Genomic DNA, 9,582 nt, shown 5'->3' with positions numbered 1-9,582 from the left:
ACCCTACTGTCCTCCCACCAATGCGCAAGACTCACAGCCTTCTCTAACTAACCTGCAAGCAGGGAAGCACCATGGAACAAACAAACGTGACTCCTGAAATAAGTTTTTAGAGTCAATGTGGTCTTTGATGAAGACAGTCTCCAACCAGGGAGTGATGGGCATTACAATCCTGATGTATACTTGGAGAGCACATGATTTTTAACGCATTCTATTATATGGTAATACGGAACACGCGCAGATGCACATGATGCTTCGAGTTGGATAAACTTCTTAGTAGATGCGCTCCCTTTTTTCTTTCTGTGTCGCTCCCCAATCACTTTAGACCATTGAGAAAGGGAATGAAAATACTCAAGGAAATACATATATAATAAAATAGGGAGGCATAGCTATCCGGTATTCCACGAGTTTGGGGCTTAAGAATAAGAAGAGAAATCTTACAAAGATATTATTGAATAAAATTTGATCTATTTATGAGAATTCTAAGAATGAAATATTATCATAGATTTAGATTCTTAATCCTTGTCTTACGCAAATCTAAAAGCTCATCTGGGTTACGTACATCGGCTGGTGTATAGCCTAAAAAATAAGGGCATATTTGGCTTAGGAGAGTTGGATTCTAAAATAAGAATATAAATGAGTGACTCCAATTCCAGCATTTTGGTAGGAAAGAGTTCCACTCTCGTTTCAATTCCATGGGGGAATAGGAATGCCCCAATTTTGTAAAACCCAAGCTCTGACTCTTTTTCAGTATTTAAATTTCATTCCAATTTCTATTCCAAGGACACGAGCCAAAGGCGATAACGCTCCAGTTGGACGCCCCGTGGTTGTTAAAAAATGGTAGTTCTACCCAAATGCAGCATTCGGTTCACCCACTCCCACTAGGAACGGAGGGCGAGAGCCCAGTCATTTTCTAATCTTTGGATTCGGGTAGGATTTCGTTATCCTGGCAACTACCATCATGCCCAACGGTATATTTGTCCCTAAACCAATATGGTGGAGGGCTTCCATCAGCAGAATGGTTGTGATTCATGAAACTCCCTTCCAAGAGACACAACGAAGAGGTAGAAATGGTTCTAGAGGAAATATATGGCGATGAGGCTGGGCTTGGAGCATGGCTTTTTCTTTTACCCCTGGTTACCTAATTAGCCAAAAGTTGCTTCCTTAGTTACTAAGACAAATGAGATGACTTGGTTGGGGTCCCCAAGGAGACGATGAACAAAAGCTGACGAGAGGGATCCCTTCAAATTGTGGGAACTGTAGTTGTCTCTGCCAGTTGGATCACTAGTCCGGCAACAACTGTGCATTTCAAAGATTCAACTCCAAATGAAAAGGTTTGCTTCGGAAATTACAAAAAAAACCAAGAGAGAGAGATAGAGGGAGAGGGGTTTTTGTGGGGTGGGGGTGGGGGGTACCTGCAGTCTGAGCTTATTCGCATGGAAGATTTTAAGATACAGATGCAATGCTTGATGAATCAGAAGTCATGGGAACAAGGAATTAAATTAACATCGAAGGACATGCATCGCACGTTCTATACACCACAAGAATAAGTACTTCATATTTATTCATGTCGTAGCATGATTTTGCTAAGCCAGCAAGCTACTATTTGTACTTATTTTCTAATCTATCTCGAATTAGTTTACGGCAACATATATTATCACATTATAATTCCCAAATCCTATTCATAAACAGATAGCCCGTTAACTAAAATGCCTACCAGGATACGTTTTTGGAACTTTCTTGTTGAAACTTGCAGAGAATTGAACTAATGATTCGATCGGTGTTCATATTTGTTTCATGGTCATGCATAAAACCTAGATTAAAGGTGAATCCTAGAAAGCTGGTTTAGATGCACTTTTTGCAGTAAAAATTATTTGTAGATACGCCTAGCCAGGAGAGTTTATGAGAACTGGTTATTTTGAGAAAAAACCTTTTTTTCTTCTTCTTCTTTGGGAATTAAAAAGTTCTCGTAAGAAATCAGGCTCATAGAAACGAGTTAGGTGCAATGAAGCTTCTAGGATCGCATTGCTGCTCCTGTTGAATTTTTAACATGTGTACATCCATTGCCTGACATGTACATGTCATGGGTCCCTTTGATCTCAAGTGAATTGTTGAAACAAAGTGCTATCAATTCCAAAGGTCAATCTGTGACTGTGAGCCACATCCATTGAGATGCCATGAAAGAAGCGGGATGGCGGCAGGGCACCTAACCAGCTTCTAGGGTCCGTAACACAGTAAGTCCATTTTTGTGAACAAAAGCATAAGTTCCATCTTGATCCCTGCGACGTTGAAACTTAGTGTAGGTGGCCGGGCCATTAAAGTGGCCCTGAGCTACCAATGGAAGGGAAATCGGCCGTTAGATGATGGATTCAACAAGATTAATGATATAATTTAGTATAAGAAGGGTGGTTTTGGCAATGCAACCGAGGAAACAGATCGCTTAAAAAGACAGTCATACTTTAACAGCACTCTAAAATTCAGCTCGACCCAACTCTCAGGCGAACCCGACAAGACTCCACTGTCGAGTTAAAAAAAAGGATGCCAAAGTGAATGCGCCTGTATTATATTTAATCATGTCATTACCTAATCAACCAAACACACCACTATATATATGACCTCCCATCCTTCCATGACCTCTGCGCCAAAATTTGAGGAGGATTCCAACTAGCATCTCCCATTAATCTTTCTAGCTTCTCATTGTCAATAGGTAGGGGAGGGGTGATTAGGTGAGATGGAGGCTGCTTCGACCATCTCCATGGCCACCTTACTTCTAGTCTTGGGCACCCTCTTAGCACTCCCGGAGCTTTCGCTCGCGAGCATAACAAGGCACTACAAATTCGACGTAGGCTACTTAACTTGTTCCAGATGAAGAGTTGCATTATATAATTGCGATGCGGCTGGCTAATGGTTTGCATGTTTTTGAATTGCTTCTCTAGATACAAAGGAAAAATGTTACGCGACTGTGCCACACCAGGAGCATCGTGACGGTGAATGGAGAGTTCCCCGGGCCTAAAATTGTCGCAAGAGAGGGCGATCGTGTGATCGTTAGGGTCGTCAACCATGTCAAGAACAATGTCACCATTCACTGGTAATGTATTCACTCAAGAGGTTTATCATTACTAGTATAACTTGTATTATAGGAAGATGACAGAATTACGTTGTTGCCGTGAGTTAACTATCTATGACTTGGGCTATTGCTTCGTTTGTTTGACAGGCATGGAGTTCGGCAGATACAAACTGGATGGGCAGATGGACCGGCATATGTTACCCAGTGCCCGATACAGACAGGCCAAAGCTATGTCTACAACTTCACGATCGTGGGCCAAAGAGGGACACTCTTTTGGCATGCCCACATTTCTTGGATGAGGGTCACCCTCTACGGGCCCATCATCATCCTTCCTAAACGTGGGGTTCCCTACCCTTTCGCCAAACCATACAAGGAAATCCCTATTATGTTTGGTAATGACCAAGCTAATTCTTGTCAAATCATGCACTGATGAAATTGATCCACGAGATCATTAACATACTTAACCATTTTTTTTTCTTTGCAAGATTAATCTGCTGCTCGAAGTAATAATGTTACTGACAAAAAAACTTGGCCTTTTGGATTAATCACAGGAGAGTGGTTTAATACTGATCCTGAGGCAGTAATAGCTCAGGCTCTACAGACAGGTGCAGGCCCCAATGTCTCCGATGCTTACACCATTAACGGGCTCCCCGGTCCCTTGTACAATTGTTCAAAAAGGTATACTAATTCTAATCCAGACCTAAAGTGATTTAATTAGCTAGCATGCATGAATGGGTGCAAGGGCTTAACCAACCTGAAGTCCTAAACCGCTATATATTAAGCACTCATCAACAAACTAATTAAATATCAACCAGGATATATGGACCCTTACGACTCTGAAAGGTAATCCAAGCATTGGATTATCAAGAATCCTATTCATCTTTCTAAATATCTCGTCACCGAGGATTCTGTAACCTTTTTTGTTTGTTTGTTTGTTTTCATGCATATAAGCAGATACGTTTAAGCTGAAGGTGAAGCCCGGGAAGACGTACCTCCTCCGCATGGTCAACGCTGCACTCAACGACGAGCTCTTCTTCAGCATCGCCAACCACACGCTCACCGTCGTCGATGTCGACGCCATCTACACGAAGCCCTTCAAGACCGACATCATCCTCATCACGCCAGGCCAAACCACCAACGTTCTCCTCCAAACCAAGCCCAGCCTCCCCTGCGCCAGCTTCCTCATGGCCGCCAGGCCCTACGCCACCGGTCTCGGAGCCTTCGACAACACCACCACCGCCGGCCTCCTCGAATACCTACCACCCGGCGTTTCCTCCCCCTCAACTCCATCCAAGAACCTCACACTCTCGAGACCGACTCTACCATCACTCAACGACACCGCCTTCGCCGCAAACTTCACCGGCAAGCTACGTAGCTTGGCAAACGCTCAGTTCCCGGCGAACGTGCCGCAGACCGTGGACAGACGGTTCTACTTCACGGTAGGCCTCGGAACAAGCCCATGCCCGACGAACCAGACCTGCCAAGGTCCCAATGGCACGAAATTTGCTGCCAGCGTGAACAACATCTCCTTCGCGTTGCCGAGCACCGCCCTCCTGCAGGCCCACTTCTTCGGGCAGTCGAAGGGGGTGTACACGACCGACTTCCCGAGCAATCCTCCCTTCCCCTTCAACTACACGGGGACTCCCCCAAACAACTCCTTCGTCACCAACGGGACCAAGCTGGTGGTGCTCCCCTTTCAACGCGAGCGTGGAGCTTGTCATGCAGGACACCAGCATCCAGGGGATCGAGAGCCACCCATTGCACCTGCATGGCTTCAACTTCTTCGTGGTGGGCCAAGGATTCGGGAACTACGACCCGGCAAAGGACCCGGCCAAGTTCAATCTTGCAGACCCAATCGAGAGGAACACGGTCGGAGTGCCGGCTGGCGGCTGGGTCGCCATCCGATTCCGGGCCGACAACCCCGGTGAGTCAATGAATTACCTGATCGATTATTAGTATATCTATTAATTAATGATGACGAGGCCTCTGGGATTTAATTGTTTTGGGCTGTGGATGGGCCATGCCATGAGCTATGAGTCCAAGATGACCGAGAATGACTTCGTTGTGACAGGTGTATGGTTCATGCACTGCCACCTGGACGTGCACACGGTCTGGGGCTTGAGGATGGCGTGGGTGGTGAACGATGGACCGCTCCCCAGTCAGAAGCTGCTGCCTCCACCGTCCGATCTTCCCAAGTGCTAGACCTACCTTCGACCACCTCTTCAGGATCCCTTACTCTTCTTAATTTGGTGCATTTTTTTGCTGTAACTAATCCGCTCTTCTTTGTTACCAACCGATCATAAAAGGGTTTCATTTGAGCGTGGCTTCTGGAATTAACTCATGCAGGACAAAGTGACGCGCTTGTTTTGTAAGGGAAATACGCATGCCATCAATTGGATGGCATGCATTCGTTTCTTTCTCTATTTCTTTCTTTCTTATCCTTTTGTAATTCTTAGCTTCTCAAACAATAAAAGATGTCTTCAATTGTTTCTCCTGTATTCTTTTAATGAGCAAACATTTACAGCTTAAGCAGTTCAAGATTTAGACGAGCTAGCTCGATAACTCGTTGGGTGAGCCCTGGGCACGCATTAGCATCGCCAGGTGGTTGTGGACAAGATGGCGCAACTCCAGCAGGAGAGAACCGAGACCAACCGCCTACCTCTGTGTCACAACTAGCAGTAGACCCTATCTACTACTACGAGGTGAGACGTTAGGTGCAGCAACCGAATCGTATCTATATGGCGACCTTTCGTGTGCATCCTTTGCATCTTTTTGTTTTTCCACATTGGCATGTCCGAGTGTGCCTTGACTCTCTCGCTCGCTCTCTCTCATGTATACTCACCTGCAACCGGATACGGTTTTTTTGAATAAGGTTTCATAGATTCGGTTGAGAGGCCTTTTGCTGCTCAACGATTACCCAAAGAATGCAATAGCATAGCCGGCGTAAAGGCACCCGTATAACTAGAGCTCCATAAGAGGAATCCACTCAAGAGAACGGTGAGATTCGTGTGGAGGTTATATAGATTGCCCACCAAGATGACTAGTGAAAGGCACGCAAAGAAACATGGCACGAAATTTGGTCATAGGTGCAAGAGAAATTCCAGAGGAAAGTCAATGTAGACGTCAAAAGCGGTTTGGCCTTACATTGGCATATATATATATATATATACACGCATACATCTAAGTGTGTGTGGATGTATGTATATCTCAAGGCCTCCAATGAGAATTCCTAGACAACTTGGTCTGTCTATGCATGCAGCTAGTAGTGAATAATTATTCTTGCTAACTATAGGAACCAACCGGCTTTTCGAGCTATTGGATGTGTTTTACAGCATAAGATTACTATATTAGAGGGCCAAGGTTTCTCCCAACTTTTGATAAGAGACACGACGATCGTTTGCTTCTCTTAATTAGCGAAAAAATTGTTTTGACAAAGTCTACTAGAACTTTAAGATTTACCTTCGCAAAAATAAGCATCATGTGCATGGTAGTCCCCTTGTTAATTGGAATGTGCCTTTTTATTCTAGATGCCTATAATATTTCGCACAGCAAAGTTTGTTAGCAAGGCATTTCTCTTATTCTATTCGAAAGCATGTCTTGTACCTTTGTGCATTAAAGTTAAAATTGTTCATGTATGTAAGCGTATGGACCAATCAAATATGTTGTAGAGGTTTTGATCCGATTGATATTTTGCTTCCAACATTTATCAGCATTCTTATGATTTTTCCTTTAATTTCAGTTAATGAATTAACATCAACTGGCTCAGCTATCCTATCTGTACATGAGCTTGTAAACACAAGGCCTTTCCAATCTAATTCCAGTTGAGTTAGAAGATGGCTTCTCATTTTGAACACCAACTTTGCATGGTATTGTGAGAGTTGAGATTGTGAGACATAGTTGGATATTGGAGACCAATCTACCCATATCAAATTAAGTATTAATTATAATCCATAGTTTTTACACTACTACATATAATCCAAATGCTATATATAATGCCAGGCCAACACCAAGAAGTTAATGTGAAGCTGCACACAGCACAGCACATTCCCCAATATAAATATACTCCCTTGTATTCACACTTTCATAACAACCAAAGAAAAGGAAGCACATAAACCAAAAGGTAATAACAAATTTAATCAAATCCACTCCTGCCAACAATGATAGATGGAATGAGAATTTCTCATTCCATCAGATACGTAGATTCTCATTCCATCAGATACTTCTACGTACCGCTGGACTACACCACATGCAACGCAAGCGAATCAAGATAAGGAGGGGTTTCTCATGAACCCTTTTTTCTCTTTTTTAACTCTGGGGTGGGCCAGGACGTATGGTTGAACAGAATCGTAGGGGGATATCATATTCCAGAAAGGAAGGGGAGCTGCTGGCCACCACCAAAAGCACGTAGCCCCCACCCGAAAAAAAGGGGGGATATCTGAGGGATACGGTTCGGGAACAGCGTGCAAGGGCGAAAGGGAGGGAGAGAGAGAGACAGAGAGAGGGGGTGGCGCTTTTGTCCGGCTGTCCCTAGCTCGCTATGTATGCGTTGGTCCGTGACAGGGGCCGGACCCGTGGCTGAGCTGCGTGACGAGGGCAGCAATCGCCCTCGGGCTCTGCTTTGTTTGTAGCTCGGCTTCTCAGTCTCAGGGCTCGTCCGCGGGACCGGACGGAGACTGGAGACGGGTGATGATCGATGGCCAGCGGGACGATGCGGCCCTAAAAGCCTTGCAAAAGTTCTGACGTGACAAACCGACAGGGACAGCGATAGATGGATGGATGGATGGATGGACGGGTACGTAGAGATGGATACTTTGATTGCCAAATGCCAGTCCAACACCCAGCCAGCCAATCCAACCCCATCCCCACATGGATTGCTTCTCCCAGTTTCTCTCTAGCTCTGTCTGGCTCTAACTCGCTAGGCTCTATAGACCGGATGCTTCTCATGACTGGACTCCCCAAATGATCTCAGCCTTGCACAGCTGATTGTTCGATCCCCTAGGTATATCCAATACACCCTCAAGTCACAAAAAAAAAAAAAAAAACCAACCACTCTTATAAATAAACAACAATGTTTTGCAATATCTTAATGTGCATTGGCATCGACTGGTATGTGCATATCTCGTAATATAAACGCGTCGGTCAGTTTGTGCAAAAACAACAGAGGTGATGGAGATAGTAAGTGAAGACTTGATAATTGTATGGTCCTTACTTCAAAGCTACTACTTATGATTGCAATAAAAGAATGTCATAACAGCGAAAATATAATACCAACAGAGCAATAAGATGATGCTAGCTAGTTAGCCCATTTGATGTTGTTGCCGGGCTGACCCGGTCAACAGCACAGTCCCACACCGAACCGAGCAGAGAAAGCGAGCTGTGTCCCCCAGAAGGTATTGTCTGCTTTGGGGATTTTAAACCCTTACAAGGAGCCACCCTTTACGATTTTGCCCCACAAAAGATGCCTCCTAGAGAAGGGTTATCTTGCCCTCCATTTAAGGCACAGACCTTTCCACTACTTGGTCGATATGGGACTAAATTCGGGCACCCCTATCCACAACATAGCCTCCCTAGCGGGAAGGTCTTGGGCCGAGTTTTCCCGACGCAGCCCCCCAGTCCTCGGGAGGGGATGGGGAAGGGGCCCCTTCCTGGCGCTCCATCTGTTGTCGGGCTGACCCGGTCAACAGCACAGTCCCACACCGAACCGAGCAGAGAAAACGAGCTGTGTCCCCCATAAGGTATTGTCCGCTTTAGGGATCGTAGATCTTTATAGGAAGCCACTCCTTACGGTTTTGCCCTACAAAAGGTGCCTCTTAGGAAAAGGGTTATCTTGCCCTCCATTTAAGACACAGACCTTTCCACTACTTGATCGATATGGGACTAAATTCGGGCACCTCTATCCACAACAGATGTAAATCCTGATATGAGCATGAGCACACATGAACAAGAAAGGAAGCACAAATCTAGGTCTCCCTAGAAATATCGAAGACGGCCTAGCTATTTGTTAAAAAGAGTAAAGATGGCAGTACGTACCAGCAGCGATGCTGGATAAAGGTGTTACAGGAGTTCATAAAAAAAAGAAGAAGATGCAATATGAACCATGTCATGTGTTTAACGGTAATAGTATATGACGCACAAAAGCTCCATTAAAATACGTAAGAGTCAAGCTGATACAAATTATCAGTCATATCTTTTGGCTGATACAATACTATTAAATCAATTTTAGTCTTAAGATTTCAATTAAAATAGTCTGAAAGAATCTCAGAATTATCTGCAGCATGACATCTACGCATCTAAAAGCCGTTGCCGGTCAATGCTAAGTTCTTAGGCACTATCTTCCCATCAAAAAATGACGTTTTACTTTGCATGACCAAAAATAACCAGTGAAATTGTAGCTTTGTTGAAGCAATAGCTGAGCCCTAATGCATGCTTAGTGCTAACGTCAACACTTTCCACCAAAACTTTCATAGGGAAAGACCATGCATTCTTCAAATTTTCCGGTAATTATATATGACCAATGG

The 9,582-nt window shown here is 44.5% G+C and overlaps 1 protein-coding gene across 1 annotated transcript; it reads left to right on the top strand.

Annotated features, from left to right (window-relative positions):
* Nucleotides 1-2,626: 2,626 nt before the first annotated feature.
* LOC103698363 (laccase-10-like) lies at nt 2,627-5,562 on the top strand. Its single transcript, XM_039124155.1, is given in 7 exon segments — nt 2,627-2,839; nt 2,934-3,085; nt 3,212-3,456; nt 3,616-3,739; nt 4,017-4,755; nt 4,757-4,988; nt 5,136-5,562. Coding segments are annotated over 7 exon segments (1,734 nt in total). The 5' UTR covers nt 2,627-2,728; the 3' UTR covers nt 5,267-5,562.
* The last annotated feature ends 4,020 nt before the right edge of the window (nt 5,563-9,582 follow it).

This window comes from Phoenix dactylifera, chromosome 3 (genome assembly GCF_009389715.1).
Source record: "Phoenix dactylifera cultivar Barhee BC4 chromosome 3, palm_55x_up_171113_PBpolish2nd_filt_p, whole genome shotgun sequence".
Taxonomy (NCBI): domain Eukaryota; kingdom Viridiplantae; phylum Streptophyta; class Magnoliopsida; order Arecales; family Arecaceae; genus Phoenix; species Phoenix dactylifera.
The sequence above is the reverse complement of the archived record's forward strand: the minus strand, read 5'-3'. Positions and strand labels throughout refer to the sequence as shown.